The sequence below is a fragment of the Plecotus auritus genome, assembly GCF_963455305.1.
Source record: "Plecotus auritus genome assembly, chromosome: 3".
NCBI classification, from domain to species: domain Eukaryota; kingdom Metazoa; phylum Chordata; class Mammalia; order Chiroptera; family Vespertilionidae; genus Plecotus; species Plecotus auritus.
The window spans coordinates 225,287,982-225,307,950 of NC_137772.1; the positions used below are offsets into that span (position 1 = coordinate 225,287,982).

The following is a 19,969-nucleotide window of genomic DNA, read 5'->3' on the forward strand; positions in this document are numbered from 1 at the left end:
CCACCGAGGCCGTCCCAGCCAGGCCCGTCGCGGGGGCCACAGGGCGGGGCCCCCGACCACAGGGCAGGGTCAGCGCGGCAGCTCCTGGGGGCGCGGGGGCGGCGCTGAGCTCCGATCGGACGCTACCTCAACTCCACTCACGTTTCCCGGGCCGCGGCCAGTCCCCCTCTCGGCCCTGCAGCCCCCGGCCCGGAACACCGCGAGTCTCAGCCACGCTCACGGACTGACCGTGCTCTCCCGAGCGCCTCGCAAGTCCCACCCGCGTCTGCCCAGCAGCAGGGGCCGGGAGCGAACGCCTCAAACGCGCGCGGCGGCCGCCACGTGACCAACGTGCGTCCACTCCGGCCGCGGGCGCCGGCTCCCCGGCTGAGGCCGGCGCGCGCATGCGTGAGACATGGGACGCTCCTCCCGGCGACGGTTTCCAAGTATCTGGGCGCATGCGCCGCGCGACGCCCCGCTGCCCGCCGAGCGAGGGGCTGCTGAGCTGGGCTCCAGCGCGCTTGCGCAATAGCTGGACGCGGGCGTTTCTTTCCTCCCTTTTCGAATTGGTTTTGAGAGGCGGATTGGAGTTACAAAATGGCGGCCTGGAGCGTGCTCGGCGCTGTTCCCCCAGCGCTCTCCGGCTGAGGGGACGGCTCCGCTCGCTGCCGAGCACAGACAGACGAGCCCCTGGGGGACATGGTGTGTGAGACTCCGGGCTTGCTGATCTCCGAGTCCTTCGAGAATCTCTGCGCCCCGGAAGCGGCCAGGTGCGCTCACCCGGCGACCGGCCGCCGCTGCAGACCCGAGCGCCGCCGCCGCGACCTCGGACCTGCTCGCCGCCGCGCACCGGAGTTTCGCCGTGCCCACCGCCCAGCGAGTTCCGCGGCAGCCGCCCCGGAGGTGAGAGGCTGGGCAGCGGGGGAGGCGGAGGGGCCTGGGGACGGGGAGCCGCACCGGCCTGTGGGACCCCAGGGAGGAGCCGCCGGGGTGCGGAGCCCAGGCTTGGGGAGCCGCTGGATGGGGTTCGGGATTCGGGCCTGGAAGGGGACCCTGCGGGGGAGGAGCCGAGGTGCGCAGCCCCGGCCTGGGCAGGAGGCGCCGGGCCGGCATGTGGGACCCGGGCCTGGAGGGGATCCTGCCTGGGAAGGAGGCGCTGGAGTGAAGCTCCCAGGCCTGGGGAGGGGCGCGGGGCGGTGGGGGTGCCCGCGGGGGTGGGGTGGGGTGGGGCGGGGTGACAGCAGCCACGCCATCGGGGCTGTTTGTGAAGCGGCGCTCGGGGCCGGCTTAGGGAAGGCTCGCCCGGGGACTGGGCCCCGGCGGAGGCCGGCGGCCGGAGGGGGCAGGGGCTGTCCTGGCGTGGCCTCTGGTTTCTTCCTAGCGCTTCCTCTCGGTACTTCTGTCCCCTCGGTCATCTCACCTGTCTCTTCTCGCCCCCTCCACTATCTCTTTGGCCTAGCTCACCCCCCCTTTTTTAAAAAAAAAAATTTTAATGATTTCAGAGAGGGAAGGAGGGAGCGAGCTAGGAACATAAATGGTGAGATAAAAAAAAATCACCGATCGGCCGCCTCCTGCACGCCCCACACGGGGGATGGAGCCCGCAACCCAGGCGTGTGCCCTGACCGGAAATGGAACCGTGACCTCCAGGTTCCTAGGCCGACGCCCAGCCACGGAGCCACTTGGGCTGAGCATTGGCTTCTCTTCTTACTGCGATGCCGCAGCATTGATCACCCCGTTACTCTGTTCCTTTCTTAAAGAAGCAGTTAATTTTAAAAAAAGTGATTTTTAGGCAGAGAGGAAGGGAGGGAGGGAGGGAGAAAGAGAACGACATCCACGTTATTTTTTTTTGCCAACCTGTCTCCTTTTTTAACAAATAAATCTTTAGTATTGAAAGTATTCCATAAGTCTCCCCCCCCCCTTTTTTGTGCATTTTATGCATTCCACTGTTGCTTCCTGTATGTGCCCTGACCCGGGACGGACTGGGGACAGCAGCCCCCATCGGAGCCACCCCGGGGCTAGAAGGAAGCAGTTTCATTTTCCGCTCGCGGTTCAGTCCCGGAGTCTGACCCTAGTTCTCCTTTTCCTCGGGACACTACACTTTCAAGGGTGGTCACATCTGTTTGCCTCTGAGGGTAAGCTGATGTGGACTGAAGTTCACCCCGGGGGCTGGGCAGCCCCAGATGGCGGAGGCCACATGTCCTCCGTTACCGTGAAGTTTCCGTTTCCCATCACAGGGCTTTCTAGGGATCGTTTCATCCCGTGGTGCCTTTCGCCACAAGCCCAGACGCTGTGGGAGTTCCTTGCACTCGCAGCCAGCACATCAGACTAGGCGCAGGCCTCGCCCTCAGTATTTTACAGGGACGCCTCATTCCTCTTCTTGCACCAAAAGAAAAGTGATTGTCTGAAGTGCCATGCTATGAGACAAACTATGGGTTGGTTAAAATATATTTTAAAGCTTGGCTTGTAATTCAAGTAAATACTCTTTTTTTCCAAGGAACTTTCATGTTTCGGAGGAAGAATAGTATTTTATAGCCTTTGCTTCTAACAAAACTTATTTCTTCAATAATACTTATTAAGCCCTTCCTCTGTTCCAGGCATTATTCTTTTTTTTTTTTTTTAAATATATATTTTACTGATTTTTTACAGAGAGGAGGGGGTGGGATAGAGAGTTAGAAACATCACATCGATCAGCTGCCTCCTGCACACCCCCCACTGGGGATGTGCCCGCAACCAAGGTACATTCCCTTGACCAGAATCGAACCTGGGACCCTTGAGTCCGCAGGCTGATGCTCCATCCACTGAGCCAAACCGGTTAGGGCTGAGGCATTATTCTTTTTTTTTTTTTTTTCCAGGCATTATTCTTAACTAAGTTTTTTGTTTATCTCGCTTAGTTTTCATACCTCCCTGTTCTACACATGAAAAAACTGAGGCACAAAAATGAAACAGCTTGCCCAAGAAAATGGGAAAACGGGGTTCCCAGCGTCTTCCTGTAGTATTTTCCAGAGAAAGTGTCCCAGACCACTGACTCAACAGCTAGCACAGCTGTCACGCGACGGGCAGGCTCGGGGTGTTTGGGTACCACCAGCACCAGAACTAAGACCCCTGCCCTCTGGTCGGTCCGATTTGATGACCGCGGTGGAGTGTGAGAGCCGCTACCCTTACACTGTTTGCTGAGCCCATTGTGGTCACCGCTGTGGGGCTGAGCTGGAGGTTAATGCTTACTTTAGCGCAGGTTTTGTACTTTCAGCTCCCCCTCCTCTTCCTTTTAGTAACTTATTAACATTAATAGTTCGTCCTAATAGCAACAATGACTATTTCAACCTCTCACCTCTCCTGCCCTCTCGTGGGAACCTTAGTTACTGAGCAGCAAAATGGCCAGAAGAATGGACAGTCAGGTTCAGTGAGGAATTCTGTATAAACTACATTGTTTCTGTTTGGGTTACAAAAACTAGTAGCCAAACTTGACCAAGTGTTTGCGGGAGATATTAAAAGGGGCTCAAAGATTATTAGGGTGTCATTCGAAGCTGAAACCCCTGTGTAATTACAGGGGTGGATTTGGGAGGACTTGGGGATGTCAGCACGGGATGTTTATTTTCTAGGCATTAAAGAGCAGTAGGTGATGTGTAAGTTTGTATCCTAGTGAACATGAACTTCTAGGAACTTACTGGGGGTTGTGGTGTTGAGGGCAAACCCGGGTGGGGAAAGGCTGTCAGAAAGGGTGCGGGCAGGTTTCAGGAGCCCTGGACTAACTAACGGGTAAGTCCCTGGCGAGGTGCGTGGCCGAGGAAACCGGGCTTCTTGGTCCATTGGGCTGGTGGGCTGTGCCACTCAGTGGAGCTCTCCATTGACTGCTTTTGTTTCTGATAACAGAGGGTGTGCTGTGGGATAAAAAACCAAATTAAAAAGGGACAGGTGCCAGCACCCTCTTTCAAGACAACATTGTCAGTCCCCGCCTCGCACCCTGCCCTGCCCCACCCCACCATGGTGTCAGAGGAACTGAGCTCATGGCTTACTTTTGAAAGGGTTATAAATTCTCAGAATGTTAACACGTCCATATTAATTACAGTTTGAGCTTTTAAATGATGTCCTATTTTAGCAATATGCAATTTGGGGTAATTAAATGTTCAGTCTTGGGAAATGTATTTATACCAACGCCTGTAGCCTAAACAAGAGGACTTATGCTATGAACTTATGACCAACATCTTATTAAAATTCCTACGTAAGCATGAACTTCACTGGATCATCTTGAAGAGAGTTTTAAATATTTAAAATGTTTTGTCTGTAGCAAGGCTATAATTTGCATAGGATAAGTTAGTTAAGCACTTCTTGATTATGTATAGTGCTTAAAATTTCAGTTTTACGTCGGCCTGCGGACTGAGGGGTCCCGGGTTCGATTCCGGTCAAGGGCATGTACCTGGGTTGCGGGCACATCCCCAGTGGGGGGTGTGCAGGAGGCAGCTGATCGATGTTTCTCTCTCATCGATGTTTCTAGCTCTCTATCCCTCTCCCTTCCTCTCTGTAAAATATCAATAAAATATGTTAAAAAAAAAATTTCAGTTTTAAAAAATCAATTGAGGTTGCATATAACTTTTTAAAAAATTTTATTTTATTGTTTAAAGTATTACAAATAGTAGTACATGTCTCCTTTTTCCCCCCCATTGAGCTTCCCCTGGCCTCCCCCCCACATGCCCTCACCCCCCCACCCCGCATATAACTCTTTCAAATAGAGTTGGTTCGGTGTTGTTCAGAAGACCTACCCTGCTTCCTCACGCAATCCTGTACTGGGTTTGAAACAGCGGGGACCTAAGAACACCTTTGTAAAGTTCCGTTAAAGCAGTTCCCAGTGGAATGTTTTCTGTTCCATTTCATGCCAGAGTGAATTTTGAAAATTCTTTGTAAGAGTGATCTCTTGGTCTAGAAAAGCAAATCTTGTAATCTTTTTACTTTTAGCTTCGAAACAATGGCCAAAAGAATTGCTGAGAAGGAATTGACCGATAGGAATTGGGATCAAGAAGACGAAGCCGAAGAGGTAAAAAGTAGTTTTCCTAAGGGTGATTCCGTGCTGCTTCTCAATCTAAACCGGGGCTCGTCATGGAGACTGGTCAAATGAAAAGGCCTTTCTAAGACCATCCTGCACGGAAAAGTGTGGTTTCTCGGGACCTGTACTTACAGAGACGCTTACTAATTACATTGGGTGTGCCTTCCCACCAGCTCCTTCCTCCCCAATTTCCTGTACCTGCAGCATTCCGAACCCGTGGATTAATCCAGGCTGAAGGACAGGAAACGATCGGGTCACAGACAGCGCAGTGCCACGCTCAGACTTGACAAGTGTGCACCCCCACCATCGTGGCCTGCCATCGCTGTCATTTTAGATCCCTCCCTCTACTTCTCAAAGCCCAGCTTCAGTTCTTATTCTCACAGAGCTGAGATGCACCCCCCCCCCCCCCAAAAAAAAAACGGCATTAATGGGAATAGAGTTTAGATTGGCCTCGTTTCTTCCCTAACAAAATCAGAATGGCCTTCCCTGAGGAAATCTTCGTTTTTCGGGTGCTTCATCAGCAGTGTGGGATCCCCAGGCCGGTTCACCGGAGAAGTCTGCACCCAAGCTAAGAGGATAGTGTCAAGTAAAAAAAAAAATTAAAGAATGTGCAGTATCTTCAAGCTTATTCTTAGACTGGAGGCCCGATGCACGAAAATTCATGCAAGAGTAGGCCTTCCTTCCCCCCGCTGCCGGCACCGGCTTCCCTCCCGCACCTGGGACCCGGGCTGGCTTCCCTCAGGCTGCCCGCAGGCACCCGGGCCCTGGGCTGGTTTCCCTTCGCCCTGGCTTCGTCAGGAAGGACGTCTGGTCTAATTAGCATATTATCCTTTTGTTATTATATATTATTATGGATGGCTATCTTCTTTCTGAGTCTATTTCCTGGTACTGATATTTTTTCTTTACAAATGTTTGCACCAATATGGTTGGGGAAGTCAAAATCACAAGCATGTTAGTATGTTAACAGGGCTTTTGACATTTCTAGCTGCCAGCATGCTTTTCCTTTTGACATTTCTAGCTGCCGGCATGCTTTTCGCCAAGACTTGGGTAACTGCCTTTTTTCCCAAGTCGTACGTACAGCTACATTCTGAGCCCAGTAAGATTTAGACTACCATATAAAGATTGCTTTGACATTAAAATATTTCAGGAATGAAAGAACTCCCGTTTGGGTAGTTGCTAATGAATGAATGTGGAAGGACCGTTACATTTATTTGGGCAAATGGAATGAAACGATCCCTTCTGAGGCTGTGGAGATCCCTGACACTTTCTGAAATAGCTGTGGGTGGGAGGTTTTACAGGGAATGCTTACGCCAGCCGTGTGGGAACAGCAGGGATGGCTAAGCCCCGTGGCACGCTCCTCGCTGTGGACGTGGTGCTTGGAGCACGCTCTGGGGGTTTAGTAGTCACCCAGAATGCCTCCGGGGTCTCTTGGATGAAGGGCACATGGGCAGAGCTCTTTGTAAAAGTAATAATTATGTGTTTCATAAATACAGTTTTACTTTTGAAAACGGTAGTAGTAAAGTACTAGATCGGGCACCTGGGTTCCAGAACTGTCTCCACTCTCAACGGTTCATGCTCTTTAAGGTCCCTTCCAGCTTAGGTTTTATTAATGCCTTTGATTGTATTTGAAATATTGGAAAGCGGTGCTAGGTAGTTTGGCACCAAAGTTTGGTGGGCTGAGCCTTGTCACACTTCCGTGCACGCACTCCTCTCTCTGATTCAAACCTTGGGTTTGTAGGTTCCAGAAGACTGGTGACTCACCTAACGTTGGAATTCACCAAGATAGAGCATGGCTGTGAATTTTAACGTGCCCTCTCTATCACTTGTATTCCGAGGATAAACAGTTCTTTGAAAGTAGCGGATAACAGAGGAGTTTGCCTGGTCCGGCTTTTTCATTCAGCACTGTCTCTGCACTTGGGCCTTGTCTCACTGCTGTTTAATCTGTGTGCTCCCGCAGGTGGGGACGTTCTCAGTGGCCAGTGAGGAAGTCTTGAAGAATAGAGCCATAAAGAAAGCCAAGCGTAGGAACGTTGGATGTGAAGTGAGTGTTTTCCACTCTTCTCCTGGGCGGGCGGGGAGACAGGAGATCAGGAAGCGCTCGGTGAAGTGCTTTCTCCACTTGGGAAGCGCTTGGTGGAGAACAGCCACCGCCAGCCTTTCGGCCCTCAGACCACCCTGGTCCGTGGACCGCCGGTTGGCGACCTGCTGGTGAAGAACCTACAGAACAATGGCCGCAGGGGTGTGTGCCTTCCAGGGAGCTCACAGCTGCGGAAGTGATACAGGTGCAGACAAATTAGAGCAGAGTGCCAGTGTGGAGGAGGGAATGCGGACAGCAACACAGAGACCCGAGGAGTGCGTGTCAGTAGCAGTGAGAGCGGAAAAGAAGGAATTCTCAGTCTCCTCTGCTGCCCGGGGTCGAGGTGTGGGTTGGAGAAGTCCTTTAACCGTAACAGCAGCCTTTCCCGTGCCCACCATGTCGTGCATTGAAATGCTTCCTTCTGTGCTCAGAAGACCAAGGATGAGCTGTCTATAGCTCAGAAAGTGAAGTCACGTGGTCAGGAGTCAGCAGTCACCACACTGACAACTTTTCCCAGGACGGTCCTCAGCCCTCCATGCATCCCCGGCCGGGGTGCTGTGCTGCGGGCCTGGACAGCTGTGCTCAGGCAGGGGGGTGGCGGCTTCGGGAGAAACCACAGCTGCGCCTCCGCGGTGGCTCTGCCCATTCCACGTGGTTCTTTCCTCGTCCCGTCTCGGTCTTTGGACGGGTGTGTGGTTGGCTGCAGGTGATAAGTCGGGTGACGTTTGATGGGAAAGGGCCAACTTAACTAGGAAGGAAATGATGGGGTCCGTTTTGGAAATGTACGGAAGGGTGGTGTGGAGTTCTCCACGAGGCCACGAGGTGCACTGGTGTCTTCTCAGACCAGGAGTGGAGCGAGAGGTGTAGGCAGGAGGAGATCAGCCGTCCCGGAGGCTGACACCACGGGCCGTGAGAAGAGCTCACGAGGAGGAAGGGGCTTGGTTTGCATGACTAAATCGCTCCTGTCCTGTTCCTGCTCTTGGCCAGCAGTGTTCCTTTCGTGGAGGCTGCGTAAGTTAGCCAAGACGATCCTGCCGCTCGCTTGCCGGCTATAAAAATGCGAGTTATCTGTGCTCTTTCTTTATGTTTCAGTCTGATGGTGGAGGGGCCTTTAAAGGCTTTAAAGGGCTGGTTGCACCTTCTGGAGGAGGAGGGTTTTCTGGATTCGGTGCTTGTGTTGGAGGGAAGCCTTTGGAAGGACTGTCCAATGGGACCAGCATGACTGGTGCCCCGCCCTTCTCCAGTGCGAGAGCTGCGACCGAGACCAAGGTGGCCTTTGGTAAGTAGGTCCCCTCCCTCCCTCCCTCCCTCCCTCACCTCTGTGTAAAGATAACCCCTGAAAATAACTTCGTAGAGAAGTTTTCCTTGTGCTTACACTGGGTCCTGGAACTATATGAGCAAGAACAGTCATAATGAAACATAGAAATGAGGGAAATGTGGGCTGTTTGCGTTCGTCAGTAGAGAATGAGCTTTTGAGCCAAAATAGAACTAGGTTCTGTTCTCAGCTCTGCCAGTTATCAGCTCTGCGACCATGGTGAAGTTCCTTAACCTCCAAGCCTCCAGATCTTTCCTGAGAATGAGTGATGAGAATTGACCTCAGGGTCAAAGGAGGAGAGGAGGGTCGTAGTAAAGGCCTGCCTTCCCACCCGCCTTCGTTATTGTGTATGGCACACACCTTCCTGAAACTTGGGGGGCCTCCCATCTGGATTTATTTTGCCCAGGATGCGTTGGTTGCCTGATCTTGTTTTGAGGGAATTAGTCAAGATTTCAGGATTAGCCCTAACTGGTTTGGCTCAGTGGATAGAGCGTCAGCCTGCGGACTGAAGGGTCCCAGGTTCGATTCCGGTCAAGGGCATGTACCTTGGTTGCGGGCACATACCCAGCAGGGAGTGTGCAGGAGGCAGCTGAATCCATGTTTCTCTATCATCAATGTTTCTAACTCTCTATCCTTCTCCTTCTCCCTTCCTCTCTGTAAAAAGTCAATAAAATATATTTAAAAAAAAGATTTCAGGATTAGCAATAGAGAATAAGATCGTGGATTAAAATCTTGAGTTCTTGGAAAAGATCCCAACTTGTTGGATTGTTCTTAGCTAGTTATTCTAGAAGTGTTTCATTTTAATGTGGCAGAATGTTAGTGTGAGTAAAATAAAATTAACTTTCTGTTAAGATTTTAACTGCATTAATGATGTTCATTCCTACAACCTTGCGGTAAGTTTTATACTAACAGTATTTTGACAGTTCTGGGTAAAATGGGCGTCTTTTTTTCTTTTTCTTTTTTTTTTTTAATTTTTTTTATTAAGGTATTATATGTGTACATATCTTACCATTGCCCCCCCCCCCCACCCCACTCCCATACATGCCCTCACCCCCCAATGTTTTGCATCCGTTGGTTACTCTTATATGCATGCATACAAGTCCTTCAGTTGATCTCTTATCTCCCCCACCTCTCCCTAACCTTACCGCTGTAATTTGACAGTCTGTTTGATGCTTTACTGCCTCTGTATCTATCTTTTTGTTCATCAGTTTATACTGTTTTTCATTATCCCCAAATGAGTGAGATCATGTGGTATTTTTCTTTCATTGACTGGCTTATTTCACTCAGCATAATGTTCTCTAATTCCATCCAGGTGCCTACAAATGGTAGTAATTCCTTTTTTATGGCAGCATAGTATTCCATTGTGTAGATGTACCATAGTTTTCTGATCCAGTCATCTGCTGACGGGCACCTAGGCTGTTTCCAAATCTTAGCTATGGTAAATTGTGCTGCTATGAACATAGGGGTGCATATGTCCTTTCTGATTGGTGTTTCTGGTTTCTTAGGATATATTCCTAGGAGTGGGATTACTGGGTCAAATGGGAGTTCCATTTTCAGTTTTTTGAGGAAACTCCATACTGTTCTCCACAGTGGCTGCACCAGTCTGCATTCCCACCAGCAGTGCACGAGGGTTCCTTTTTCTCGCATCCTCTCCAACACTTGTTTGTTGATTTGTTGATGATAGCCATTCTGACAGGTGTGAGATGGTATCGCATTGTCGTTTTGATTTGCATCTCTCGGATAATTAGTGACGTTGAGCATGTTTTCATGTGTCTCTTGGCCTTCCTTCTGTCTTCTTTCGAAAAGATTCTATTTAGGTCCGTTGCCCATTTTTTTATTGGATCATTTATCTTTAAGTTGTGTAAGCTGCCTGTAGATATTGGAGATTAAACCTTTATCAGTGATAACATTTGCAAATACGTTCTCCCATACAGTGGGCTTTCTTGTTGTTTTGTTGATGGTCTCTTTTGCTGTGAAAAAGCTTAAAATGGGCATCTTTTTGAAGGAAAAGATTATTTTAAAATTACTGATGCAAGCATATAATAGATACTGTTCCTGCGTGGAGTTTGATTTAATTTTTGTGGTAACCAGATCCTAAATATTAGGCGTGCACATATTTCTTGAACTGTCACAAAGAAGGGATGCAATAAAAGCAGAAAATACGAAGAGTGATACAAAAATCTAGATGAATTAGTCAAATCAACTTCTAAATAAGTCTTAAAACTTGACTTTCCTTAGGATCTATTGCTGCAAATGGCCCCGCCTCCTTGGTTGATGGTAAGATTTCAAATCCCAAAAGGAATGGTGACAGTCAGCAGTCCGCTGGTCTTGCCTCGAGCCCCACCCCACCAGGGAGCGCCTACCACAAGCAGCTGGCGGCCTTGAACTGCTGTGTGCGGGACTGGATCGTGAAGCACGTGAACGCCAACCCGCTGTGCGACCTGACGCCGGTCTTCAGAGACTATGAGAGCTACCTGGCGGGCATTGAGCAGCAGCTGGGTGACAGCGGGAGCAGCGGCTCCGAAAGGAAATCCAGCAAAATGTCACTCGACTCCCAGGCTCCCTCCCTCTTTGGTTCAACAAAGTCACAGCCAGAGTCCACATTTTTGTTTCACGGGGATAAAACTGAGGGTGCCTCTGAAAAGAAGACAGAGGCGGTGCCTGAGAAAAAGGGGGACCCGTCACTAGGAGCGACAAGTGCCTCGTTTAATTTCGGCAAGAAAATGGATGGTTCTGTTTTGGGCTCCTTAAACTCTGGCCCCCTGGCTGGGTTTTCATTTCCTGGAAACTCCAGCTTATTTGGCAAAGACGTGACCCAGAGTAAGCCAGCTTCTTCACCCTTCGCCGCTACAGGACTGGAGAGCCAGGCAGGCGGCGGCAGTGCCGGCTGCAAAGGTAAACGGGCTGTTTCTGTGGAGCTTTGGGTTCAGGGGAAGAAGCAGAGACGTGCGCCATCGTTTCCGAGCCGTGTGACCCGGGACAGGTTGGCGAGCCTCTGAGTCTCCGCTTCCTTGTTTGCAGACTGGAGTCAGGCCTGTTGTGTAGGGTTATTGTGAGGATTAAGAATATAAAAATCAAGAATATGAAATTTTCTGGCACAGCGATTTTTAAAAAAATATATATTTTATTGGTTTTTTACAGAGAGGAAGGGAGAGGGAGAGAGAGCTAGAAACATCGATGAGAGAGAAACATAGATCAGCTGCCTCCTGCACACCTCCTACTGGGGATGTGCCCGCAACCAAGGTACATGCCCTTGACCGGAATCGAACCTGGGACCTTTCAGTCCGCAGGCCGACGCTCTATCCACCGAGCCAAACCGGTTAGGGCAGGCACAGCGATTTTGAAAAGTATCGAATACATGGCTTGTATGTAAACAATTAAGTGAATTAACGTTTGAAAATTGTATTTTATTGAGTGTATCATGAATATGCACTGAATTGTTTGTATGTAGGAGATCTGGTTATAAATGTAGGCACATAGCAAAGCAGGGCTGTACTTGTAAGGCAGACTTCGTGAGGCAGCGGACAGTTAACCAAGTCTCTCCACAGGCGGACTGTTTGAGCACCAGGACTGTTTCTCTTAGCATCGCTTTTTTTTTTTTTTTTAATATATTTTATTGATATTTTACAGAGAGGAAGGGAGAGGGATAGAGAGCCAGAAACATCGATGAGAGAGAAACATCGATCAGCTGCCTCCTGCACACCTCCCACTGGGGATGTGCCCGCAACCAAGGTACATGCCCTTGACCGGAATCGAACCTGGGACCCTTCAGTCCGCAGGCCGACGCTCTATCCACTGAGCCAAACCGGTTTCGGCGCTTAGCGTCGCTTTTTAAGTTGCTTTTAGTTTGGGGAGTTTTATGGGACTGCCTTTCTCTTTAAGAGGATGGGCATTTGCCTCTGTTGCCATGTCTTCGATCTCCCCTTGTTGGGGCTGGAGTGAAAGGAAGTGCTGTTCTGGCTCCGCGCAGGGTGGGGGTGGGGGAGGGGGTGGGGATGGGGGTGGGGTTCCAGAACACGGGAGGCATGCAGTTCAGACAGAGCTCAAGTGACTGATGCTTGGCTTTGGAATGATTCCTCTGGCAACTTTGCTTATTTCCCATCTGATTGATGTTGTCTATCCTTGGCATGATGCAGGTGTGGTCACAGGAGCATTTGGGGATGGAAGTGTCAGAAGCATATTGAGATTTTCATTTTCCAGTGGTGATCTGAGTATATGCATACGTGTGTGTTACCTGTCTGTGTGCCCAAGGCTTCAGAATTTGAAGGAAAGTTTTATTGATCAGGAAGGTGCCAGCTGAGAAGATGGGAGACTCACCCTCAAATCCATCTTAAGAAAGTACAAAATTCAGGCTTTTTTATGGGAAGGGAAGGGGAAGTGGGAGGGGCAAGAGTGATAGACCCCAGACCAGCAGGGGTGCGAGGAAGATAGCTTACTCTGTTGGCCCTAGTTGGTGTGAGTCTGGTAAGAGGTTCCTGCCAATCTCTGACACAGTACGTACTTCCCGCATCTCCTGGGAGGCCCTGTCTGGTCAGGGGCTGCGTTTGTAAACCTCAGGGGGCACGCAGAACTCCTCTAGGCACGAGCTGTCTGTGTGGGAGAAGCCTGAGCCTGCAGGCCCTGGGGGCAGAGCAGCTTGGACGGGTGGAGCCAGAACTCCTCTAGGCACGAGCTGTCTGTGTGGGAGAAGCTTGAGCCTGCAGGCCCTGGGGGCAGAGCAGCTTGGACGGGTGGAGCCAGAGGCCAGCACTTCACTGTCACATGTTTGATTTTTCTTCTCTGTAAAAGTTTGCATACGCACTGCATCATGAGCAAGGACGTTTTTTCATCCCGGCGCTTTCTATAAATTGATAGTTGCTTTAGAATAGAGAAGTATGTTCCCATTAAAAATGTCACAAATTTCTCATTTTTCACAAAACCATAAAAACCCAGTGGGTGCACACACACGCCAATGCGATAGCAGCTTACGTGGGATTTTTAGGTTGAAACGGGGAGGTGGGTAACAGACTCTTTGATCACGTGGCTAAGCCTTGGTTTGAGTCTCACTGAGTCCGTGTTGTTTCTGCGGAAGGTGGAGAGGACGAAGAGAGTGACGAGCCGCCTAAAGTAGTGGTCACGGAGGTGAAAGAAGAGGATGCTTTTTACTCCAAAAAGTAAGTCCGAGTCGGAGCCCAGGAGCCCGCTTGGTGACCGCTGTCCGACCGCGGACGGAGGCTTCCCAGCCCCGAGTTGGCTGTGCGGGCTGTGCCTGCTCCTTGAGCTGGAGCGAGGAAGCGTTCTCCGCCCGTTTGTTTAAAACCAGCATGGTCTAGCCCAGGGGTCGGCAAACTCATTCGTCACCAGAGCCAAATAGCAACAGTACGACGACTGAAATTTCTTCTGAGAGCCAAATTTTTTAAACCTCTTTTAACGCCACTTCTTCAAAATAGACTCGCCCAGGCCGTGGTATTTTGTGGAAGAGCCACCCTCAAGGGGCCAAAGAGCCGCATGTGGCTCGCGAGCCGCAGTTTGCCGACCACGGTTCTAGACATTTCCTTCTGGGCACAGCCTTCTCCTGCCGACCCAGCTCTTCTGCTTTAAAGTGCCATAGAGAGGGCCTTTGCTTTGCTCTGCCTGCCCCTCTCGGCTACTTCCTCTCCCCTTTCTCTCCTCCCTGCCTCTCCCCTCCTCCATCCCCCACGAGGAAGTCACCCGTCACTGACTTGGGGTTCGGTGCTACTTCTGCTCTTGGTCAGGAGGCGTCTGTGATCCGTCCTGGAGACTTGCTGGCCTTCACGGATTTTCTCGCACGTCTGCACAGCCCCTTCCATTAAGGCTGTGTGAACACTGTCTTCCCTGCTGTCGGGGGCTGCTTTGTTTTAAAGTATTGGGGTGACATTGGTTAATAAAATTATAGAGGAGTCAGTGAAACTGTCACACATTGGCTGTGAATTGCACCGTGTTCCCCACCCAAAGCCAGACCCCTCCGTCACCGCGTAGTCCACCTGCTTTAGAAGAAAGCAGAGGGGAATTTTGAAAATTACTCTCAACGAAATGAAATTAGTACTTTGAAGAGATATTTACTGGAAAATATTTTTGCCATTTTAGAAGCTTCCCTAGATGTATTTTTCTAATAGAAAAAGTTCAGCCTAATGAGTCAGCAGTTTTCATAACAAAAAATCACCGTGTCCTCTGAGATTTCCAAGCGTTAACTACTTTTGAGAACTTTTAAAAGAGGCCAACAATTCCTTTTGCCTGTTTTTAAAATTTATTTGCACAGATGACAGGAAGGCGTGCCCCTGACAATGTTTTTCCTAATCTGAGCAAATCAGAGGCAGTGGTTTTGGCTTCTTCATTGATAAGCTAAGGAGCTGTGTCACACACACTCCTAGGAGACGTTTTACTGCATCGTCATTACTTGGGGAGATAAAAAAAATGGTTGGAGTCCTGAAAAGAATTCAGAAATAAGAAAGGAAAGGGGAGGGCTGTGGGCAGTGTTCGTTCTGTTTTGCTGTTTTATTTTTTTTTTAGTTAATCCTCACTGGAGGATATTTTTCCATTGATTTTTAGAGAGAGTGCAAGGGATGGGGAGAGACAGAGAGAGAAACATCGATGTGAGAGAGAGACACGTTGATTGGTTGCCTCTCACGCTCACTCCGACCAGGGCTGGGGATCAAGCCTGCAACCGAGGTACATGCCCTTGATCAGAATTGAACCTGGGACCCTTCAGTCCGTGGGCTGATGCTCTATCCACTGAGCCACACCAGCCAGGGCTTTTGTGTATTTGTTCTTGTCCTTGGAAGACCAGATGGCCCTGATTTTGATTGTCTTGAGAAAGGGTAGTTTCAGAAAGTTATGTCATAATTTGAAAAAATAGTGGGAAGGGTTCTCAAATATCTAAGAGGCGTTCCTGTTCTGGTTCGTGCCCAGACCCAGTCTGGGTCCACAAAGGGTGGTCTTGAAGCTTCCTCTCTCTCATCCAATAGCGATTTCCCCCACAAGTGTGGATCGTGGCTGTGAGAAACAGATTTGATGTGTTGTTGTTTGTCTGACTGGACCTGTTGTTTTTCTCCATAGGTGTAAACTTTTTTACAAGAAAGACAATGAATTTAAAGAGAAGGGTGTAGGAACTCTGCATTTAAAACCTACAGCGAATCAGAAGACACAGCTGTTAGTGCGGGCAGACACCAACTTAGGTGGGTGCCCTTCTTCCAGGTGGCACCGCGTTGGCACAGTCACGTGGCACCGGGTAGACGCCCTTGCCCTTGCTCGGTCCGGTCTGAGGTTTCCAAGTACGGGATGTGGGCTGGGAACAGGAGACCGTTCAGGCCCATTCCTCCTGCCTTAGCGGCTCTTGCGGTTGGTGTGAGTGCTGGGGGTGGTGTGTAGAACAGGCACTGCTAAGAGCTGGAGCAGAAAGCTCACAAAACCGTCTGCACGCTCCTGCGTGTTAGAGATGTGGCTGAGAAGCTGGGGGTAAATTGGGTGGATTAATAATAAACACACGAGGGGATTCATCATTTAAAGGAATCTTTTTTATGTAGCAAATCATTAGTACTCTCCCCTCAGCCCCCCTCCCGCTGGGCCCTGAAAGCAGTCCATGGAAGGGGGTTTTGGAGGGACCCGCCGTCTAAGAGGAAGTGGCGGGCCCCGGGCTGGTTGCAGAAGGAGGCCTCTGTGGGCCTCTTTCTTCCTGTGAGCCTGACTGGGTGGTAACCCGCAGCACCGCCACTCCCCGGGAGCCGGCCCCCCGCCCGGTGGTGCGTTTCTCTGCTGACCGCTCTCTGTTCCAGTGACAGTGAACTCGGGGCAGGCCCGTGTGCCCCCGGAAGTGCGACCGCGGGCGGGCTGGCCGGCGGAGGGCGGGAGAGGCGGCTTCTCCGCAGTCGGGCAGGCCCGGTCCTGCCGGCGGCCTCCGGGTCCTCTCGGGACACCATGCTGGCCTCTGTCAGGACCGGGCCGTTCCGTGACATTCCCGTGGCTCCCAGTTGTCAATCCACGGAGTGCAAGAGGGCTCCGTGTTTAATGGTTAGCGCCTGAGAGCTCTGGTTCACGGAGCTGTAGTTTGTATGATTTGGGTCATTTTGTTTCCTTAAATGCAGGCAACATACTGCTGAACGTCCTGATTCCACCCAACATGCCGTGCACCCGGACCGGGAAGAACAACGTGCTGATCGTCTGTGTGCCCAACCCCCCCGTGGACGAGAAGAATGCCGCCGCCCCCGTGACCATGCTGATCCGGGTCAAAACCAGCGAGGATGCGGACGAGCTGCACCGAGTCCTCCTGGGGAGAAAGGACGCCTAGCCTCGGCCGCCCTCCGCTTAGTCAGGTTTCTTCTTCCGTTGACACTCTGAGGACTTCTAGATAACTTAAACCTTTGTGAGCAAGAGTAATATGGCCAATAAACCTTTAATGTTTAGTGTTAAGAACTGTCTAACGTGTAAACTACCTTTGAAAGAAATTTAGGGATTTTTAATGTTCATTTATTAAGTTAACCACAAGTGATGTCTTACTGGACTGAAATCAGGGTATCGATTGGACTTCCCAAAGCTTTTCCCACCCTGGGTTTGGGCGAGGCTCCGAGGGTGGGTGTCCAGAGGGGCCTGGCCCTGCCCTTCCTCCCGGTGGGCGAGGCCGGGCTGTGGGACCGCGCCCCTCCCAGCGGAAGCGCTGCCCTGCTGGGCGGGGTGTACTTGCTTCTAAGTGTTCTTCTAAAGCTGCAGCTGGGCCCCCAATGTCACCCTCTGCCGGCCGCTCAGCAGACGTGGCCTTGCCCCCTGCGGGCTGCTGTGCAGGACCGGGAACTGCTTTTCCTTTCACAGGGAACAAGGACTCGCCCTTGGGTTTTGGAGTTTGATTCATGAGGTGCCGTTCGGTACTCCTGTATTCCCCTCATGACAGTGGATAAAGGGGGGTTGCCAGGGGAGAGATGTAAAAGCACAAATTTGGTCGCTTACCCTTTGTGAGCCATCCTGCAGGAGGGAGGGAATGTGCTGCCCCAGCCGAGTCCTGGGGTCTTCCTCCTGCTTCCGTCACAGGAGCTTTTGTCAGGCAGGAGCCTTGTGACGCACCAGGAAAGGGCGGGGAGAGCGTGTGTGTAAGTGTTGCCTTGAACTTGGACACCAGGATATTCCATATTCGCCATCAAGTTCCAAGTCCTTTTGGAGAGAGCTTGTTCAGATGCCCACGTGGAGGGGCGAGCCGTTGGCACAGGAATGCCGCATTGCTTCCCCACGGCTGTCCGGGAGCTCACGCCAGCGTGCCCTGCGGACAGCACGTGAGAGACGCGGCTTTGAAGGTTGAAATGCCCGTGTTCCCGACTGGGTTAGCGCCGGCACTAGGCGACCTTGTTTAAGGCTCGGCCGGTGCCTGAGGGCTCACGCTGTATGTTCTGACCTTCAGCACATCTTCTGACTTAGAAAAGAGGAGTCAAAATAATTGTAGATAGTGTCGTTTTTTTTAAAGAAAACAAGCTGCAGTATTTAGGTGTAAAGGGGCGGGGCAACGTGATCAAATAACTTAAATACTGGAGGTCAGGTGACTGCCCTGCTCGTCTGTGAACCGCACAGGCAGGCGGCCTGGGTGCCGGGATGAACACGCAGGCAGGCGTGCTCGCTGTGGTGGATGTGGGCCGGCTCGTCTCCCGCGGCCCAGGCAGAAGCAACAGTGGCTTTTGCATGTACTGCTTAGAATTGAGATTATTCGTGTGCTCTGGCTACAGAGGATGAATAATACACAAGCGGTTTATCTGTGCATCCAGCTGTCAGAAGGATGAGGAGGTTCGGGGAGCGCATTCCCATTTGTTACAGCCTAGCCACGGGCTCCGAGGCCCCTCCCGGAACAGCGCAGCTCCGCAGGGACCCTGCTGGTCAGGGGGCGTCGTTGTCAGCCTTTGCATGACGGGCGAGATGCGCAACAGAAGGGGTGCGGGGACACCTCTGCAGGTCGTTGGCTTACGTCTTTCAAACCCGTGATGGCTACGTGTGCTCTCCTCCCAACATTCCCAGCAAACTCCTGCTGCTAAGACTCACCGTTGAAGTGAAAATTACAGGGAAAATGTGATGTGTGGACCATAACTCACAATGTGATCTTTTCTTACAATTCTTACGCTTTAAGTAGGTGCTGGTAAACCAGAGCCCGGAAATGTGCGATTTCACTGTAACCCCAGCTCCTCGCGTGTGGCCTTTCCTCCCCGTTGCGGGACAGCTGCCCCGCCCCACGTGGTCACGCTCATCGTTAACAAAGTGTTAGAAATAAGTCTCTAAAATGTTTAAACGTGGACTGAAATGTTCATTTTTGGTTTAAGAACCTATAAAGTGTGTTATGTAGGTGGCCTAAAGTGAGTTATGTACCTTTTGTTCTGAATCAGCTATTGTTGCATCTTGACAAATACTGAGCATCCCAGTGGCCTTTTCCCACTGGTGCGTCCTTCTCATCCTTGTGAGCATCGCCAGTGGGCGAAACCGCTGTGGGCTCCTTCCTTGTTAGACTTACAGACGGAAGACGTGTGTCCCGGTGTTTTTGTGTTTTTGTTTTAATTTCATAGAGAGGAAGGCAGAGGGAGAGAGAGATAGAAACATCAGTGATAATAGAAGATCATTGATTGGGTCCGTCCTGCACGCCCCCTTCTGGGTATCAAGCCCCAAACCCAGGCACATGCCCTGACGAGCGAGCAAACTGGGATCTCTTGGTTCATGAGTCCACACTCAACCACTGAGCCACACCGGCCGGAAGCATCCCGGTTTTAAAGAAGTTTAGGTTGTGTCTCCTAGGAAGAACGAGTCTGACTGTTTAGGAACTGGTTTTCTTTGAAAGGATGACCGTTTGACAACTTCAATTCCAAACCCTATTTTTGATATGCTGCATGCCAAAAATACCTACCTACTGTCGCATCTTGCTCTTCGTTCAGGCCAGTGCTCACTGAGAAAGGTGGGGGGGGGGTGTCTGGGCCATCATATTCCGGAACAGTCCGCAGTGCACTCGAGGCTTCGCACACCAAGCGGCTCCCTCCCAGACCCCCAGTATCCGTTCTCATTCTGAAAGCGAGGCTTCGGAGTAGAACGGGGTTGTCCTGTGCGGCCCGCAGTGACCGGGAGCCTCTTGGCAAACGGGTCTCCGCCCCGCACTGGGCACAGGCCGCTCGGAAGTGCTTGGCCTTGGGCCGAGGGCTCCCCCAGCAGACCAATGGTAACGGAGACGGAAGCTTACTTCCTAGCAATCAGGTGGATACAATGTTCGCTTTCTGTTCTAAGTAGGAAACGTTTTTAATACTTGAATTGTCAGCCCATGTAATCCCATCTGTGTTCGTTTCTGAATGATCCCACTGAGGACATGTAACAGTCCGGGAAATGTGAATAAACGGAGGGGAAACAAAATCCGTGTTGGACATTCCGTGTTCCTCCGTGACGCACCTGGCGCTAATGCAGGGCTCGGGAGCAGAGGGGTCTGCAGAGCGGGAGGGGGTGGTGGTGTTGCTGCAGAGCTGGGGGGCCTGCAGAGCGGGAGGGGGTGGTGGTGTTGCTGCAGAGCTGGGGGGCCTGCAGAGCGGGAGGGGGTGGTGGTGTTGCTGCAGAGCTGGGG

At 51.2% G+C, this 19,969-nt stretch overlaps 1 protein-coding gene across 1 annotated transcript; it reads left to right on the top strand.

The window, feature by feature from the left end:
- Window positions 1–356: 356 nt before the first annotated feature.
- NUP50 (nucleoporin 50) lies at window positions 357–19,760 on the top strand. Its single transcript, XM_080662072.1, has 8 exons — window positions 357–882; window positions 4,930–5,008; window positions 6,975–7,058; window positions 8,187–8,373; window positions 10,648–11,304; window positions 13,481–13,562; window positions 15,466–15,584; window positions 16,491–19,760. Exons 2-8 carry the CDS (start codon window positions 4,940–4,942, stop codon window positions 16,691–16,693), a joined length of 1,401 nt encoding a protein of 466 aa, XP_080518198.1. The 5' UTR covers window positions 357–882; window positions 4,930–4,939; the 3' UTR covers window positions 16,694–19,760.
- Window positions 19,761–19,969: the final 209 nt, after the last annotated feature.